This window comes from Apteryx mantelli, chromosome 1 (assembly GCF_036417845.1).
Source record: "Apteryx mantelli isolate bAptMan1 chromosome 1, bAptMan1.hap1, whole genome shotgun sequence".
Taxonomy (NCBI): domain Eukaryota; kingdom Metazoa; phylum Chordata; class Aves; order Apterygiformes; family Apterygidae; genus Apteryx; species Apteryx mantelli.
The window spans coordinates 104,893,233-104,912,955 of NC_089978.1; the positions used below are offsets into that span (position 1 = coordinate 104,893,233).

At 42.7% G+C, this 19,723-nt stretch overlaps 1 protein-coding gene across 2 annotated transcripts in view; it reads right to left on the reverse strand.

Moving 5' to 3' along the window:
- Nucleotides 1-406: 406 nt before the first annotated feature.
- EVA1C (eva-1 homolog C) overlaps nucleotides 407-19,723 on the reverse strand; it is a 41,520-nt gene continuing 22,203 nt past the window's right edge. Inside the window, exons 4-8 of one of the 2 annotated variants that reach the window (XM_067289781.1) lie at nucleotides 19,280-19,432; nucleotides 8,217-8,360; nucleotides 3,686-3,736; nucleotides 2,260-2,358; nucleotides 407-917 (exon numbers count right to left, since the gene is read on the reverse strand). In XM_067289781.1, coding sequence (XP_067145882.1) covers nucleotides 523-917; nucleotides 2,260-2,358; nucleotides 3,686-3,736; nucleotides 8,217-8,360; nucleotides 19,280-19,432 — 842 coding nt within the window. In that variant the 3' untranslated portion in view covers nucleotides 407-522. Of the gene's footprint in view, nucleotides 918-2,259; nucleotides 2,359-3,685; nucleotides 3,758-8,216; nucleotides 8,361-19,279; nucleotides 19,433-19,723 lie in introns of both variants that reach the window. The other variant, XM_067289780.1, reaches the window with a different exon arrangement.

The following is a 19,723-nucleotide window of genomic DNA, read 5'->3' on the forward strand; positions in this document are numbered from 1 at the left end:
TGGTAATCTGGATCACTACTATTGGAGGAATGGGATTTATTAGGGAAAAGTCAGGTTAAGGACACAGCGGAAAAGCCTCAAAAACCTTCAGGTTCAATTTTATTTTTCCTGCTTACTCTATTAATACTACTCCTATTTCTCATAAATAGAGCACCTTCCCATGTAATTTACGAGCTACAGCATACTAATTAGTTAAACAAGTGCCACGTCCTAATGCAGATGTTTCATCATGTTATGCTTCTTAAATATTTTTCTCCTCTTTTAATATTCCTTAATCTGCATATGGCAATTAACCCCAAGTTACAGTGAAAAACAATCCATAACATAAATTAAAACTATGAAAGCTTATAAAAGTTTTTTTACAGAATGATTTATAGACAGCCACAGGTTTGAAACTCTCCTTTTATTGCATATATTTCTTTTTATTTTACAAATAATTATATGTACTGATACAAATGTTCCTTCACAGAAGGTACATTAAAAAAAAAAAAAAGGGCTAGGGCATCATCCAAAATAAGCCATTTATTGTTCATTAATATAAAATGTATTCATATTTCTAGGAGGTGTCATATCCAGACCACTGTTCATCCAAATTTCTTGTATGATCTGCTCTCTGCGCTCTATTCTCTCAGCGAGGTCTGCAGCTTCTGTTGAATTATAACCTGAGTAAGAAGGTCTGTAAAGTCCTGCTATCTCATCCGGAAAGTCTGAATTGGAGGAATTCTCCTCCTCCTCCTCCTCCTCATTTTCACTGTTCTCGTATGCTCCATCACTTTCTGGCACTAAGTGATCTTTCCTTTCGTGCAATTTCTGGAAGTCATTAGAGCATGACACATGGATCACCAAAGCACACAGCGTGAAGATTAAACCCACACAAACACTGGACACAAACAGTAGAGCGGCTCTTTCAAGGTGATCTGAAATTAGAAATCCAGTGCTTAAGCATTTTACAGACTCTGTCAAAGCCTAGCTCCAAAGAAGTCAGCTGTCATTTCCAAAGAGCACTGCATTATGCAGCCGCCGCGGTGGGGTGTTTTGGGGGGGGTGGGTGGGAGGAGACCTATTCTGCCATGCACAGAAAGACTCTGCCCTTGGAAACCAAGCCCTGCCTTCTCTCTTTCTTTTAATTACTGTGCAAAAAGCCCAGCCTCTCAAGAACATTATATAGGAATAGCATTATCCCCCCTTTTTTTTTATTAGCAGTTTGCTGGCATTCTTAACCACCTACCAGGAATATACCGCCTTTTTCCAGCCATCCTGCCAAAGTGGGTCTTACCCGCTCGCAGAGAGGGCATGGGAAGGGAAAATTTATGCTTTGAGGAGCCACAGCAGCATCTCCAGCCCAGGGTGTGCAGGGAGTGTTTTTCCCTCCGCCAAACCCTGCGATGACTTCGCACTGGAGCGACAGGAGACACGGACCTGGAAACATCCCTTCTTGACGGGACGTGCAATCAAAGCCGAGCTGCTCGGGCTGTTTACAAAGAGGCTGCTGCTGGGTGGTGCGAGGGGCACTGGGGCTGCGGGGAGAGCTGCGCGGGGCAGCTGGTGCTGCCAGCGGGACGTGACAGTGTCGCCGTGCCCGCAGGGTACGGCCACCCGGCACTGGCCGGCACCTTGGCCAAGGCCTGTGGGCCTACGTGTGAAAAAGGCACAGTTCCTGCCATTTTCTAGAAGAGCAGAAATCTCAGCTCCAGAACCACTCCTTTGCGTCAGCTTGTGCTCGCTGCCAAAATTCATGGGGAATTCTCCTGCGGTTTTAGAGATCTGGTGATCACAGATTTGCCTAAACAGAGTTTTATAGTGTTGCTAAGTCACAAAACCTGGCATGTCCCATACCAGAGATGGCTGTTTGTTTTTTTTTTTTACTGCTCCTCAATGATCCTTATATGTATGAAAACCAATGTTTCCAAAAATGGATGTCTCCATCTCCAGCACTGCTCCCAGATCAAGAACTGATTTTCAAAAATCCTGAACATCCAACAGTCCCCATTTAAAATACTCATTTAAAAAATCTTGGCTGCAGCCTCTAAAAGAGTTTGGATCCTTCAAGATGGAAAATATTCTATAAATATCAATTATGCTGTGATTGTCCCATCCACAAGACTGTGATTATATGGTAATAATACATTTACTATAAATACAGGATTACCAGTTGCAAGTTTCATGATTTCAGTCATGACTTTCTGATCCTCCCTTCTCCCACTCCCTCCACAATGCAAAGACCTAATGAACCAAACAATTTCAGTCTCATTTTCTTACCTCTAATGTATGCAAATGTAGCCAAGGAGCTGCTAACGATAATTCCTTCTTTCTTTGGAAGTCTTGACTCCCTTGGGTCAAAGTCGATACCTGTGACAACTGAGGAGGCAAAGCAACTTCAGCCACATCGCTTTGCTGTAGGAACTTTGCAGAATGTTAGACCAAGCAATGGTTGGTAAATAAAAGAAATATTGAAATAAAAGAAATATTAAAATAAAATAAATATAAAAATTAAAATTAAATCAAAAGAAGAGATAAAATATTGAAAATATTGAATACCTAGAAAATTGCAAAATTATTAAAGAATCTACTACCATGTGAAAACCCTTGCCAATTCCTTTAAGCCCTCTGAAATAATTTACTTTATTAAGCTTCATAGCTAATAAAAACAGACTTCCTAGCCCAGTCACTGCAGTACATTCCAGACAGTGATGATGGTGATATATATTAGCCATATATTCATTTTCTTTGCCTTTAAGAAGAGTAGGTGCTGGTATAACCCTTAAAAGGCTCTTCAGTCTGAAAGGACTGTAATTTCACTTTTACTCTTCCCACCTTTTGAGAAAAGTTAAGAAATAGCACATTCAGTCAAAACACAGTACATCTATACTCCCGTTTGGAGTGACACGTAAGCTGACTTAAGTAAAAGCTTCACAGTTCCTTGCATATGGTGTAAGACATATATGGCAGACAGCAGTGCTTTATGCGAGATCTTCCCTGTATATCCCCCTTATTATTTGTCTCTCTGTCATACCTGGAAGGCTTAACCAGGGATTAAGATCCCACTGAAGGTATTGCATGCACTTTCAATCATGGCTATGGCCTACGTATGATATATAAGGAGGAGATGCTCTGTCCTAAAAATCTTCAGCTCTGCGTCCGATCACATTAGCTAATTTTTTACTGAGAACAAACAGTTGAAAACAAGACATTTCTCTGCGCTTCTTGCACGGGTGTGCAGGAGCTCTGTGTGCCGGAGTACAGTCCTTTTCAGCTGTGTCCGTGGTGGCAGGCGTCCCTGAGCAGCTCCTCGCCCAGCCCGCTGAAGGCGAGCGCGCTCCTCGCCACCAACAGGCACTGGAAAAATCTTATGGTCTGTCCTCCAGCAAATGCGCCCATCGTTGCTACTAGAGTTTAAGCCGAGAGGACTCCCAGGCCTTTGGTCCGCACCGACTTTCTGGCCACGTAGCCCTGACTGCATGTCATTTAGCAGCCTTGCTGTGACAGCAGGGCCACGGTGGCGTGGACCCCATCCTGTTCCTCGCCTGCCACGCTGCCCGCCGTGGTGAAGAGCAGCAGTTTCAGCACTTGGTCCGTTATCCCACCCCTGCCTCCCGCCGACCAAGCTCTGCTGTGGTAAAATGTCCCATTTCTGTTAAGGGCAAAGGATAGAAGTCAACCGCTTTTTCTTACACGCCGTACTTACCATCGTTCTGTGTCACTGTGGGCTTGCTATCAGTGACCAGTGGGTCGACAGCTGTAAGGATAAATTTAGGAACTAAAAAGGAGAAAGACAAATTGGGTACTGTCAGTGTTAGAAGCCAGAGCCCCAGTTAATCACCAGTCCCACCACTGGCCCATTTTACCCGGGTGTTTATGGCAGGGGCATCGCAGGGCCAGGCGGCGGGGCTCCGCTGCGCAGGGACTGGAGCGGGGGGCTCCGCGGGGGCGCAGGGCGAGCGAGCGCCGGCCCCGCTCCGCCGCCCAGCTGGCGCGCAGACCTCGCCCGGGCGCTGCAGCTGGGCCGAGTGTCCTCGGGGCCCCCAAATGCTCCCTCGCCCGCTCGTGCTGGCGGCGTTTGCAGAGCTGCTGCGCGGCGCAGCCCCAGGGCAGCGCTGAGTTTCTTATCCGCCTCGTACCCGTTCGGGCTGCTGCCAGCTGGGCTACCTTGACTTTTACTAACCTGCTTACGCTCTGACCCTGACAAATGCCCCAAAACCCAGACCGTTGGGACACATGCGCATGCCAGTAGAGTCAAGCAGGGCCCTGTGCACGTGGAGGCCAGTGGGCCATCCCCACCACCACCGGTCAGGGTCAGCACGGGCAGGCAGGCCCGGGATGGGAAGCAGCAGGATAATTCACTTTAATTTTCAGAGAAATGTTTAAAATCTCGTGTGACATGCTCTGCAAACCCTCCAAAATGAACAGCTCTAGAGAAGGACGGTGCTCTGGGCTGGAGAGCTGTACTGGCTGGGACTGGGCTGGACATGTTCTCATTTAATTAATTTTTTACCCTTGGGAAGCTTTTGCACTCTTTTTAAAGGGATTAAAGAGAACTAAAAGAAGGAACATCATGTACATGTTCAGAGTTTGCATATTCTGTGTTAGATGAATGGGCCCTTCAGATATTCAGATCTTGGCATCTCTTCTCTGTATTATATGAAGGCAGCTAGATTGATAGATTTTCAGACCAATGTGAAGCAAAAAGTATGAAGCTCACCTCTATCCCACATAAAATGTTTGCCAATAAACAAACAGTGTTAAAAAAAGTTAAACTGAACAGAGGAGACTGAAGTTTGAGGCTTAGCATAGTTTTACTTTGAAAAATAACTAAAAATAGCACTTCTTTCTGAGCAGAACTTTTCTTTGTGTGTGGGCTCAAAGTCATAGCTGTTTCCTTTCCTGATGAAGGATTTTTTTCAGGACTTTTTACTCCTGTTTGTGATACAAAGACAACACAGATAGGGGAGAGTGAGCTAATTCCTATTTTGGCTTGCACCTCATCACAATTCTTAACTGTGTTGCAGCAGCAGATTTTTTTTCGGTGGTGCACGAGGCAGGAAGTGAACAGATTTGGTTGTTTCCAGACTGTCTTCTGAAGGTGCAGGCCCCTCTGTTACGAATGATATACTTGTGATATGAGAGATTTAAAGTAACTGGATGACGGTGCACAAGGAATTCATGGTACTGCTTTTAGAAAGCCGCCTCCTGTTGAGCAGCAAGGGCCTGATCCCCAAAAGCACTTCCTTAAGCCTCTCCTTATGCAGCACGGTATAGGGGGCATGTTTAATTGTGGGCATATGGTTAACTGCTTTGCTGCTCAGAGGCTTGAAGTGCGAAGTCTGTAAGAGGTATGGAGTTCACAGCAAGAAGACAAGCTTCAGTAAATTACTGCTGGAGGAAGCATACTTGGACGAGCTTGCTGGGACTGTGAGCTTGTCCAGTCTTAGTGCCTTGATCTAGCACCTGGCGCACTCACGTCCAGCTCCTATGGATTTGCAGCCCTACAAAATCTCTCCCGCTCTAGGTCTCTGCACCACAGCTGCCAGCCCCAGTGGGATCGGGGGCAGCAGGACAGCACTTCCCTCTGCACCGGCCCTGTCCTCACGTACCCCATCCGGGAGGACACGCTGTTCCCAGCACTGCTGCGTGAGCCGATGCTCCTGTCGCGTGGCCTGGTGCCTAGGCTGGGCCTCCTTCACGTGAGCTGGTGCTGGTCCTGCTCCCCCTCCTCGGGGGAGCTTCCGAGGGCTCTGTTTCCTACAGGGTTGAATCCCTTCCCCATGGCTTCCCATTGGGTTTGAATGGCTCCGTAATTGGCCTGCGTATTGTAGGGGGATCTTTAATTCAAAATGGCCTGAACAAAAAAAGCTCCTGATTGCTTGCATTATTAATTTTTGTTATGGCTTTTGTTATGTTCTGCAGTCATTTCAGATGCACCTCACTTGAGTACTTTAATCAAGATAGGTTGTATCAGGTCGCTGAACAGAATAACTGATACCAGCAGAAGGAATTTTTTATCAAGATAACCGCATCTATATTAGAGCTTGTGCCAGAGTTACTATGTCAAGTAGGGCAGGAGCCAGTAACCTACCGCAAGCTGCCAAAGGCAGCACGCAGACAGATTTTGAATGGCATCCAGGAAGTACAGCCACAGCTCTGGGAGTGGGGAGCTGTGTTTCCTCGGAGAGGCTCCTGAATTCCAGCCTCAGCATGAGACAGGAGATGTTACCCTGGGCGGACACGAGATGACTCTGAGAAGGTCATCTGGGGCACTGAGACTGTGAGAAACCAGCCTCTCCTGGCTCCTGCTAAGTTTTCACTAGCAGGAATTAACTCGGAAAAGAAAAATGCAGCCTGGCACACTAGCCCTAAAAGGTTGCTGACCTCTGAGGTAGGGAGTATGATTTTTTCACATTCCTGACTACGATGGAAATCCTTTTAAGTACGGTACAGCCCTCGGAGGATGTGATCTGGTCGGTTGTGTTCCTGTCACTTCAGAGGAAAGCCTATTTACCTTAGCTTGCAGGGAAGCATCAGGTTAGCAGGAACCTTCTAGTGAGGGGAAAGAATGTAAAATGTCACTCTGGGATACTCCCAAACTTTTTGCATGCTCACTAGATGATCTGTAAAATATTTAGACTTGCAAATCATTGGCTAATGCCTCAAATTGCTCAGCTCAGTAGGATTCAGCAGAAGAGTAAGCCTTCAAAATGTGCCAGCAACACACAAGAACACTATCTATTTATGATCTAGTTTTTGCAGAACTACTTCACTAAATAACACAAAGCACAACCTCAATGCAAACAAACGCTTTGTTTTCTATTATATGGGTGTGTAAGAAAGGACAATCTGTTATAACTATCCTTACTCTAATTAAACAGATTTCCATTAACTCATTCATATAGTTATTATAGCATAGAGGAAACAGCACAATAATATTCTGTACTAGTGTGGAGACAGGTCTCCTCTTCAACAGTTATTGCACTGCCTCTCATCTGACAGCCAACACATGGGGAGACTGAAAAAAAATTCTCTTATGTCAGCAAGGAAACAGCTGGGGTTCATTTTCCTCTGATTTTCAGGTACACAACAATCTGATAAACAGTCCTACACTGCTGTTCCCAAAGGCACTTCTCAGATAGCCCATACCCTTTGACTACTACTTGCTAGAGATAGAGTGTAAGGACTCCATGATATGTCCCCACGGAGTGACTGCTGTGATTCCCTACAGACCGGAGGGAGATAGTGCCTGTCCAGAAAGGAGCAGGGCTGGCAGCTTTCCAAGCAGTCCAAGCAGTAACTTCATGAAAATTTGCAATCAATCACATGTCCTGTGGCTGAAGTAGAGAAATATGAGAGTCAATCAATCATCTCTGACCCTCACACCTCACCTCCATCCCACAGCTAGCCAGAGGCAGAAAGCAGAGGCTGCGGAAATCTGTTCAGGTCTTAAGCTAAAGAAATGCGTAGCCATTCCTAAAAGTAGGCAATACCTTAAAAAGCACTGCATTAAAGTTCTGCAGTCATTTTTCTCTCATCTTCATTCATATTATACTTTGCTGTCCCATAACCCTAACTGTAGGGAATTCTGTCTTCCCATGATGTAAACATATTAAGCAATGGTAAAGAGTATGAAGAGCTTTTCCCTCTTGTCTGAGGAATGAACTGTACTAGGCTTCAGTCTTGCAAGGGATGTATAATCTCAAACCTTCACTTTCAGTGAGTCTTTGCCTATCAGAAAGGAAATCCCTCTGCAAGGCTGAAGGCTGTAGGTATGCTCAGATGAATCAGATTTCAGGACAGGGCCCTGTACACAGTGCTTCAATTATGCTGGTGTGCTTTACCTGGGCTGGTGGCAGGCAATGGCAGATTGTTTTTCCTAGCTCTGTTGCCAGTGAATTCTATAGAGCACAATCTTATTTTGAGAGTATTTCTCAAAATAATAAGACACATATTTTGTATTTTATTGTAAATTGTATTTTTATAGAGAAAAATACTTAATGCCTGAATTTAGGTTAGATATAGCTCTGGCCATGGGATTGTTTACATGTTCACATATTTTGGGTATTTGTGTATGGCTATGTCACAGATTTTGTATGTTAAAAGGAAGGTTAGACTTAGACAGCCTCTGTGTTTGTGTGTGGGGAGGTATCTCCCTAGGTGTCTGCCATTTGGCATTGCTCTGCTCTGCCAGTAGAATAAGCGCTGCAAAATGATCATGCATTTGCTCTTACCACACGCATAGCTGACGTTAAGGTATTTTTTCACTCCAGGTAGGCACGGACTTCCAAAATCCTGGCTAGTGACAATAATTTTGCATCTCTGTTTCCCGTAACACCTTTTTGATAAAACTTCTAAGGCTGTGTAAGATAAACAGTCTGAAAAAAACAAAACCATACAATAAATATACAACACTGATGGTATCAGAAATACTAGCTGCTACAAGCACAACTAGAGATACAAATCTGCTATTAATTTCAGGTATATGTTTGCCTGGGCAAGATTTCAGAATTAGGTCTTAGGATTTGTCTATGCAAGGAAGTCGGCATGCAATGATAATGTGAACTTGCAGCAAGCTAACTACCTCGTGTTGACTTCCACATGCAGGTTAAGGTTGTAGTAAGATTCATCTCAATCTACAAATGAGGTGCCCAGTATAAGTCATCTATTTTCCCTTCTTGGTGACTTGGGGGGGAAAAAAAAGTACACCCGGACAGCTCTTTATCTATCCCATCTTCAAGTGGGTGTGCAAATAAGGGGAGATGCAATGTTGTTTGCAGGTATCTCTCTCTCCCTGGGTTATCAAGATGATTTGACTGGATGCCTAATTTCAGTTGAAGTTTGGTGAGATCAATTTTTGTGTGTCACAATAGCTAGGGATACAGTGAAGGATACAGCGTAGGCTACAGTATTAAAGTTGACTTTCAATTCACTATGCCTGACACTGGTAGGAACCATTCTGCCATGGCAAAGAAATCAAAAGAGGCTCTGCTTTTAACCAGGCTATCATTTGGCTTCTTCCTCCCCTACCAAATTCAACACCGTCCTCGTAAGGCTGCTGTCACCAGCCATGCCTGCGCACCTAAAGCAACCTCAAAGGTACCTGCACTGTACTGTATTCATGTGCTAGTTATATCAGGTAACTCACTTTACTTTCAAAGCATCCTACACTACCTCTGATTTTGTGCACGCTAAGAACATCCATATGGCTGAATTTTTCCTTATGGACAAAGCATTAAGCGTGTGCAGTGTACGAGAACTGGCCTGGCTGAAATCTATACTTGCCTTTCAGTTGCTTGGACTTGGGATTTTTTTATTCAAGACATATGCCTTTTATCACAATTAAAAAAAAACCCACAACCCCTAAATAAGCAGTATTTTACATCAAAGCTGAAATTATCTAAATGGGAAAGTTTGTGCGTCAGATAAACCTTTACAAATCTCCTTTAAAAAAGAATGTTTCTACATTTGATTTATTTCTCAGTATCCACATGCGCTAAACCCTGATCCACAAAGCAAAAACACCTGTTAGCTTTGTTTTTTAAACACAAAGTGTGCCCAAATCACAAGTCTGTAGCAAGTAGTATTTTTCTGACCCTGTCTGGTCCCAGTGTTACCTCAATTGTTTTGTGGACTTCAGTGGATGATGGATATTTCTCATTCTAGTGTTCCCAGGTGGGGACTTTCTAGAAGTTGAAAACGTATTTCTCTTGGCACTAAAACAGTCCTTCTTCCTGTAATAAAATTCAGACAGGGATGGCACCTTGTCATCTTCTTCCAACTGCCTGAGCTCATTTGTGCTGCTTCAGAGGAAGGAGAAATAGTGTTCAAAAAGGTTTCTCAAATCAGTCTTGTTTGAAAAGAAAGTGGAGATTTGAGACTGGCATTCTTGACAAAGAAGATTCACCTTTAATATGTGAAAATGGGAAAGATTTGTGATTTTCACGGTTAATCCCTTGACACCTGCTAAATATCTGTGAATAAGTCACATACCTGAGTAGAGACATCAGGAGATACTGTGCTGATTTCTTTGTCTGAGAGAGAAATTGTGGGCTACCTTAGGATATGGATTTTTGGGAGCACAACTCTTGCTTTGGCTTTTTGGAGACCTAGAAACCTAATGCCTTGTGTCCTGGGAGGCTGCTTGGCACTCAAGGCTGGCTGAAAACATCAGAGTTGTGATTAAACAACTCAGCTGTTAGCTGAGCTAGTCTAGCTGTCAGCTAGTCTCTCTGGCCACCTTAGATGACTAAGAATATATCTGGGTGGACATTTTAGGCAGCCAGTAGCTTATTTTGGCAAGTACAAAAACAATTGAAGCATATCAGGAGGAACTATCAGATGATTCATATATGAATGGATTGGGAGCACAACAGCAATCTGACAAACTGAATTATGTTTTCTACAACCTTTTTCGTTCTTGGAGCTATTCAGCGTCTTATGTAACAGCAGGCTGTTGCCCTGATGGTTTTCTACAAATTCAGTAATACACTGAGTACGTGTTTTATTTTGCCTTTTTGCCCATGTTGCTGTGGGAGTTAATAGCTCCTTATCATCTATATACATGTTGAATTTGGCTACTCTACCTGAGGAGCCAGTCCTGGGAATGTGTCATGTGCCTGCAGGCTCTTGGCGGCCCAGTTTTTGGAGAACTTTCCAAGGCCTGCCTGGTGTCATGGGTGTGCAAATGTAAAACAAGGCTGGCTTGCTTTTGCAGGACAGCACAGTTGTTAACCAGAATGACCTATAACAAAAAAACCCCCATATTTAACAGCTACCTGTGGTCTATCAAGTATTTGGCCTTTGGTGATTTGGTCAAAAAATGTTTTAATTTTTTTCTCTCTGGTTTATGCTCTTGCAGCAGCTACAATGCTGGCTGAGCAATGAGTTCAGCTCGGAGGAATTCTGTGTGCTTAGTACTGAAAGCCACTTTTTCAAGGGTTGTAGCTTGGTCTGTCCAGTCTCCCACAAGCAGACACTACAGAAGCATATCTACAGAGAAGTCAGCTGTAGGGACACTCAAGCCAGATTCAGCCAAGCTTGCTTGGGGTCTAGTAACAAAGCAGCTGCAGCAGCGCAATGCTCACACTAGGAATAGCTTATCCTCCTGCTGGTCAAACACCTTACTGCAGTGTCTAGACGAGGAGAAAGTTCAGTCAGTGCTTAATTTTGAGTAAATGAGTGAATAGTTTCACTGAACAGTCCTTAACAAGTCACAAATCAGGAGATGAACATCAATATGTAATACGTCTTCTTCCTGAATGTCTAAGTAACTCTTGAACTAAGCTTACATTTATGGGGCTTGCTAAACTGGTACCGTATGTTTGAAATAAACTGCTTCTTGAATAGCACTTTCCTGGCATGCTGGAAGGCGGGGGTCATCCACCAGCAGTGGTAGAAAAGGCAGCAATGTACGGCTGGGAAAACACTTAATTCTTCAAACCTTCCTGTCAGAGTTGCCTGTTACATGCCAATAGTGTTGGTGGATTTTTTTGAAGTGGACGCTTATATGGGTGGCATGGAGATACAGGCAACAATAAGAGGTTTTTAACAAAGTAATAAACTATCAAATCTGACTGCAGCTATTTAACGGAGTAGAAAGCCTTATTTCTGAAGGAAAGGCTCTTTCAGCTCCCTAATTAGCTGTGTTCAGGAAAGTTTTGGCAAGCAAATGACATGCCGTAAATCATGTAGCCTTTAATGAGGAGCAATTTGTCTTCTGCTTTCTTAAAGTTTCTCTCAATTCAGATATTAGGAGCGTTCCTTCCCTTTCTTTCCATCCTACCACCCAAGACCTGCAGGTGATGGAATAGCCAGAGCCAGCCTTAGCGATTTGTGCCAAGCTTTGGCAACAACATCCTGTCACACCCTCTCCAACCATTACTAATTGCTGTCTTTTGCCACATCACTATGCACGGGACAGGCCTCAAGACACTGCAAGTAGGGGATGCACCTTAAATGTAGATCCATATTACGCAAAAAGTAACGTGTCCGTGAAGGACTCGGGGAGCCCAAGTGAGGAACTCCTACTGCACTTTTCACTCCAACACTAGAGCCCAGCTGCACATTGTTTTCATCCCCAACTGCTGGCTTACAGTGCTTTATGTTTTCTGGGCTGTGTCTACCCTCAAAGGAATGAGGAGCTTGCTTTAAAAATCAAGTGAAAGCAAAGATTTCACACTACCAAATCAGGATGGCTTGTGCTTTGTGGAGCCCAAATATCAGCTCTGGGGATAAGAACTGACAGGGGGAAACTATGGAGTTCTGGAGCACACTAAGGCTGCAAACTCCTAAAGAAAGTTACCATAATAATATGGTAATTTATGCAAGAGCATGGTACAGAGGGTCCTGCCTATGCATCAGAAAAAGGCCATTTGAACTGCTAATTCTCGCAAAAACACACAATATGATGCATTTATGAAAAATGTTGCAGATATACCTTTATATTCCAGGGCCAAGCACTGTCAGTAAACAAGGTAGTATGATATGCTAAAAGTACCACGTATTGTTAGAACAGGCCATTTCATGGAAGTGACTACAGTATCAAGGCTTTCTAAAAAGCTGTACCTTCTCTCTCCCTCTCACAGTGTAGCAGCGGTTCCTGTGCTTGTTGCGAGGCTCTTGTAGTCTGCATGAGATTAGCCCATTATTTGGGTTTGTTTAAAACTGGGTCTGAGTTCAGAATTCAGTCTGTAAGTATTTGGCACAAAACCCTCACAACCTTTCTCTCCTTCTTGCATGTGCATACGCACAGACTAAGGGATCTATCTGCCAGCACAAATACAGAAGACAAGACACAATTGGAATTCTACGCTTGGTGACAGCAGGAAACAAACTCTCCCTGATCAAATGCTTTTGGCTTTGTTTTGTACAGTTCAGGTCTATACGTACAGAAATAAGTTAAAGGAGTTTCTTATTTTATTTTAAACTAAAGTGCCAAGAATACTTTTCCAAACAATTCAAAAATTTAAGCAAGAAAAACTTACACATAAGAAAAATCCTAAACTGATAGTAAAGGAAACATTAATGGACAAAATGGTAGGTGTCTGAACTTGCCGATAACTTCAAATAGCTGCTCAGCAGTGTGTGACCTTCCCCATTCACCTCAACAGAACATTAACTCGTCTCTAAAAATGAAGGCTGCTTTCTTCCTCCCTTCAAATATTCACTTCTCATCCTGCCACTGCTTCAGTCCTTCTCTTTTGGGGCCAATTTGACTTGGCAAGAGCTCTTGGAGTTGGGGTGTGCAATGACTCCTGGCAGCACCTCATAGAATGCAAAACATCTACTAAATTTCCCAGTTTGCTCAGGTGACATGGCCAAGGAACTTCTCACACCTGATGTCTGTGCATAGATAGAGTTGACTCAAGGCTTATTGTGGTGGAAGCAAAATTGAACGATTTTGTCCTCACCTTTGCACCCACAAAGTTCAGTTGACCATTGTAAGGTAGTGGCTCCCTGTGGACTATTCTCCCGTCCCCAAAGTGAGAAGGCACTACTGGCAAAAGCTGCAAAGGAAGATATGAACCTTTCTCATGTCCCTGAGCACTGGTACCACTACCGAAAAGTGGCTCTGCATCTACCCCACTCATGCTATCCCTCTGTGTGGTCCTACTGCCTTCTTCCCCTGGAGCACAGCCTGCCCTGCTCTTCCACAGAGTCCCTGAAGAAGAGGTCCTATGCTGCATTACTAACAAAACTCCTCTGCAGCCCCAGGTCTTCTCCATTCAGCAGTTTGCCTCTTGCACAACTGCCCGCATGGCTTGTGTTTGAAATCAGCCCTTTAATTAGCTAGTAAATATATGGTAGGTAGAGGATGCTCAGGAATAGAAGGGTAAACCTGCTGGCCCTGGGCCAGTGATACCTGTAATCTAGAAAGGACTTGGTCATGTTCTCTTCAGCAGCTCTGACCTAGCAATTCTTTCTTTTTCCCCTCACAGAGGACTGGGCTCATGGTTTCTGTTCATCTGCTAAGTGCTCCTTGAAGTGCCTGTATTTCAATGATGTGTAGTGTTTCCTAGATTCTGATTGCCTTACATGGTTTGTGATTTATGGCACTTAAAAGCATGACTCTAATAAATTCAGTGTATAAGTATTTCCAGATCTGCCTATAGTGGTACCTTTATTTCAGTCACATCTGCTCTCAGGAGAGCTACACATGGGACTCGCTGTCCATGTACGCATGGAGTATACATCTCTTGGTACAAAAAAGAAGTCAAAAGCTTTTCAATCACTGTTAGTGAATAAGAGATGTAGACCCCTTGGACCTTTCGCAATATTGATACTAAAAAAAAAATCATGATATCACAAGATAGTTATATAACAAAATCATGGTATCTTGTTGGGTTTGAAGGCAGCTACAGGATTTTGAAAATCTCTCTTTCTTGCCTTGCTATCACCCATTCTTCTTAGTCCAATGTCATCTCGCAGGAAAGAGGTGATGAAGACAAAATCCAACCCCAGTGTACTTCATGCCATGGTGAAAGCTGTGATGGAAGTGTCTGAATTCTCCCCCCTCTCTCATCCTCCCTAGAGTGTGAGACCCCACTTTCCAACACAACCCTCTCTTTTACCTGTTCTCATTTTATGGAGAACTGAAGTTACACAACTCAGGGCTCTGCTGGTCATTAATGCTTGGGGAAGTGCATGTCTGACCAGCTGGTGCACATTCAGGTAAAATTTCTGGGAGTTAGTTACATTCTAGTTTTCTAGCCTGCATGTTTCAGCTAGAGGACACCTACTACCAAGCCTTCTTTCAAGTACTTTCATGTATTAACACGAGTAATTTATGATTTGAGGAGTGTTTGTTGACCTGAATCTTCCTTGCATTCTCTATGGTAACCTGTGTTTTGGCAAGATCCTTTGTTTTCTTTTAGCCAATAAATCTCCTGTTTCCTCATGTACATGTTACTACAAATGTAAAAGAGAAAATAGTATGTCAGAAAAGACAATAAGTTACACAGGAACAGATGGCTACAGGCTCCTGCTTTGGTGGAGATCCACGGGGCGCAGCGGATACCTCTGCGCAGAACCATCTGTTACAAAAACTGTACTCAAAAAACTCTTATTTTTCTTGTCAATTTTTTTGTAATATTAGTGCAACAGGGAAATTGCTTTCTATAATTTCTGTAGCATTTTAACAGTGCTGGTGATTTGAATAGCTGCAGAAGCAGGCCACTGCTTGGAGTTCTTGATTACCATGCAAAGATCCAAAGATCTTATAGCGGGAAATAAACCCCTGTGCTTCACGGAAATCTCCCACTTATGTTAGGAGCTTACTTTGCAGAAGAAACTTTTCCTAAAGGTAGATTATCCTAAAATGCCTGGAGGCACGATTTCATGCACTGTCCTTTGAAGTGGGTAACTGTGTCCACTCATAGGAATGACTGGTCTGGAAGAGAAGTTGTAGAGCAAGACCAGAGCCATGTAAAAATACCATTTTTCAGTTTGATGGTGAAAGTGAAAAAATGGGGAAAATGCTTTATATTGATTTAAGTGGAAAATGTCCTACATTTGGACAAATCCTCCTCTCCCTCAAACAATATTGAACCAGATGAGTTGTTCAAAGCACAACTTTTGATTTCTGGTCATTTTTAACAAAAGCAAAAGACATTTGGAAACGAAGGTGAAAGTTATATGTATAATTAAGTATCAGTCCTGGGACTGAAGTAATGGTGTTTTATTGGCTATGGTACAGGTTAGAGAGTTTTTTGTGCTAGTAGTTCAAATTTTTACCCACATTCACATCCTCTCTCTATCTGAAACAGAACAGGGATTTGAATGCATGACTTCCATAACCCATCCTGCATGAGCCTTCCTTGGTGGCAGTCTCTTGCTAAAGCTGTTCCACTGCCTAGTATAAGCAAGACTTAACTGATCATTGGACCAGAGGGCAACTCTACTGTCTGATGGTCAAAGGCTTTATCTAGCAGAGAAGACACCATGAATCCATTGCTCTTCTTCTTCCTCTGTATTGGAAATGGCACCTAGGCTACATTATTAAACTGGCTCAGAAAACTAGTTTGAAGAGGAGGCAGTCATGCTAAATGCTGAGCAGAGGCTCAGGATCCTATGAAATGCTGAGTGCTCATTGTGTTCAGAGGCCACACAGATATCACCAATAACAGGCATGGATTTATATACTTTATTTTTTACATGGAAAAGTGCCTTTATGCTAATGAAATTTTAGGTCTTCCTCTGTTTCCGTTGAAGCATAGCTCTGAGTATCTGTCAGTCGATTTGATAGTGTGTTCATAGAAAAGGGATAATTCAGAATACATCTGTCTCAGTCCAAAGCTGCTGTTTGTCATGAATTGCTTATCAGCTATACTACATGTAATGTAAGCACCAAAACCTTGAGAAGTATCTACTTAATTCAATATCCCATACTCCTAGCAGTACTACATCCAGTATGGATAGATGTAACACCGAGCTCAATGGGGGCTTGCTATACATGTTACTGGGCCCTACAGACGATTTCTCTCTTGGAGAGTACTGAAACAACTCCTCATATCTTCCCAGTAATTCAGCTAAAGAAATGGAAAGGCTTGAGCACTTCCTTAAGGCTGATGTACAAAGACGTGGGTAGAAACAACAATGGCTGTTAGCCGGAGCAGATTTAGCTTTTGGTGCAGATATATTACTATATGTGTACTCTCTGATTCTGGAATAAAGAGCAGCTGAAGTAAGTTTTCTAAATTGTCTTGAATCCTTAGAATAATCTTGACATTCAAATTACCATTACTTTTGCTGGGTGAAAGGTACACAGACACTTAAAAAGTCCTATTATGCACCCACTGGCATCTGTATATGCTTAAATAACCACATAAATATGATTTAAGCTCCAGATGGCTAGATCTGGAGTCAACTAGATTTGATTTCTAAGTGCTAAATCTCTTGTGATAACTGGACATATAGTCTTAAATCACATAGGTGCTTTTGAAAATCATACTCATTGCAGAGAGTCACTGGCCCCAAGCAGGAAGAGGCCAACTACTTTCATTAAGTAATGGGAAATCTACATAAAGATCTACCTTATATAGATCTACCTTGTGTTTGTCTCAGTTTTATGCTGTCTCCTGTTACCATAGATTGCTTTACAGAAAAAGAGAGCAGCAACAGCCAGGGTGTTGCTCAAGTGGTGCACATATGCTGGGGGCCATAGCAGAGAGTTTGCTGCTGTTCCAAATACTTTATTTATAATGGGAAACTTTATCCAATAAGAAGGGTTTGCAGTATTCTGATCTGTGAACTAGAGGTACTGACATTACAGGTAGACGAGCAATTTCAAGAGGTGAGTAAAGTGCAAGAAATTAATATGGTGGTAGCCTTTCTGGGCCTGACTTCTGAGCTGACTGCACTCTCCTTTGAGTCTTACACTAAGGTCATCATTGGGAAGGATGTATGAGTCTTTCAGAAACCTGGTAAAATGTTTCCTCCACATTACAGATATGCATAGCTAGAGTCCCTCAAAGTCTGTGGGAAGGATTTCGCAAGATAAGGCAGTGTGAACCACAGACCTGGCAATGTCCAGGCTAGATTGGCAATCCAAATCCATCACAAAATAATGAAAAAATAAATCTTTAGCTATCTCACAAAACCTCATGGAGCAGTTGGAAAGCATGGGATCACTGCACATGAGCCCTGATTTTTAATATATTACCTTAAAAGTTGAAGTATTAAAGAATTTGAAGAGCTCTGAAAGAAAGCAAAATTACTTAAAATGGAAACAAACCTAAGGTCCAAATCTCTGATGGAGTAAATCAGGGTAATCCATGGTTTTATGAATACAAAAATCTGGCATATTTGCATGAAGACTCTTTTATCTTCTTTTTGGTATTGGCATTTTAAATAGATTCTTGTACAAGAACAGAACACAACTTTCAGCCAATAAATTTTTAATAATATCTGTAAAGCTAAATAGAAACATTGGCTTGCAGACAAATGGCTTTTAAGACTAATTATTGATCTCTTCTTGATGTTCAGAGATGCTTCTTACAGATTTCACTTGTAGCATGTTTCTCAGAAGTGAGCAAAAGTTCAGCCTTTGCAGAGGGCTGGCATCAGTCAGGCAAGTGCTTCCCTATGTGGTATTAAGGGATGTGAACAGCACACAGATCTTGTGCTGGCCTTCTCCATGGCATGAAAACTTACTTGCCAGCCACTGAACACATTCATACAAACATCAAGCACCTTCACAACCTCATGCTACTATCAGTTCAGATATTTAGTGAAAAGAATTGAGTCATCAGTCTTTAGTCATACATCAGCTGAGACTATAGGTTGAAGTCAATGACCGGTTATTGATGTAGACCATACAACTAGTTATAATGTTTTGGGTTCTGTCACCCATTTGAAAAGGGAGCACCCTGGGTCTGAAAGTGTTTATAGTCTGTGACCAAGGTGCCATTAATATTATTATTATTATTACTACTACTACAACTACTACTACTACTACTACTACTACTACTACTACTACTACTATTACTATTATTACTACTATTTCTATTCAGATCCTTTGGGATGCACCTGTGCGAGAAAACCAGCAGTGCCAGGGAATGTTCCTCACCCTGTAACTCTGTGCTCCATGCTGTTAAGTACAGCACCTGCACTTTTTTGGCCTGGGCCATCAACATCCTCCCAGCAATTCCCCATCACAGTTCAGGCTGGAGAGCAACCCCAAGAGGCAGTTTGCATGCAGTCATTCTGCTTTGGAGGGCAGGAGAATTTAATACTACATACACAGGCCATTTCCTGCCTGCTGGACTTAGTGCCAGAGAAAAGTCCCAGGCACATTTAATTTACTAGTATAATGTAGTCTTGGAGTCTGGTCATATAGCAGCATCTAAAGTGATGGACCCTGACCTAATGAGCTTGTCTTTACAATCTTAATTTAAGGCAAGGAACAGCCAGCAAAAATAGAGATCAGAGCAGACAACGTGTTGTGACACACTTGTTGCCTAATCATTGTCAGAAGTTGGAGGAAGAAGAAAGGCGAAGAGCTGATATGTAGTACAAGTTGCTTAAATTTAAGATAGCCAAGAGAACTAGTTTTTACAGTTAATTATAGTATGGACTGATTAACTACAGCAACGGCTAATACTTTGCTACATTTCTTACACTATTTTTCTCCCTCATACTGGGCAATTTGTTTGAGTTTTAAAAATAAACTCTCATGTTTCAGTCACTGGCACTTCCAAAGTGCCATTGCTCTTGTGTCTGAAGTTTTCTCCCCTTCTTTTTCCCCTCCTCTGTGCAACCACTCAGAGAAAGTTGTATCAACAGCGTAAAAACCTACCAAACGGGGGGACACGTTCCATTTCTGTCGAGCAGATGTTCTTTTTGTGTGCCAATCTGCCATAGGTGGCAGAGTAGATGATAAGGAACTTCGACTCCTGACAATGGAGTTTCAGCTCCTGGTTTTCACATGCTGATTTGGTTTTGTATTCAGCTAAAATAGAAGCAAATAACAATATGGTAGCATGAGGCAATTTACTCAGCTGGACTGTTAATAGCATATAGCAGCATGACAGAAAACAGCTTTTCTATAAGTTCTGTTGTGAGTGAAATGTGGCACAATTACAACCAGACACAAAGCCAATAGCAAAATGGAGTGTTTTCTCCAACTAAATTGTTCCCTTATAACCATCCAAAGCCTCCAGCTCCTTTTTAAAATGAATTAAAAAATTAACTTTTGCCAGCCTCCTCTCCCAGTGGAACAGCCTCCCCCATTCCCGCCTGA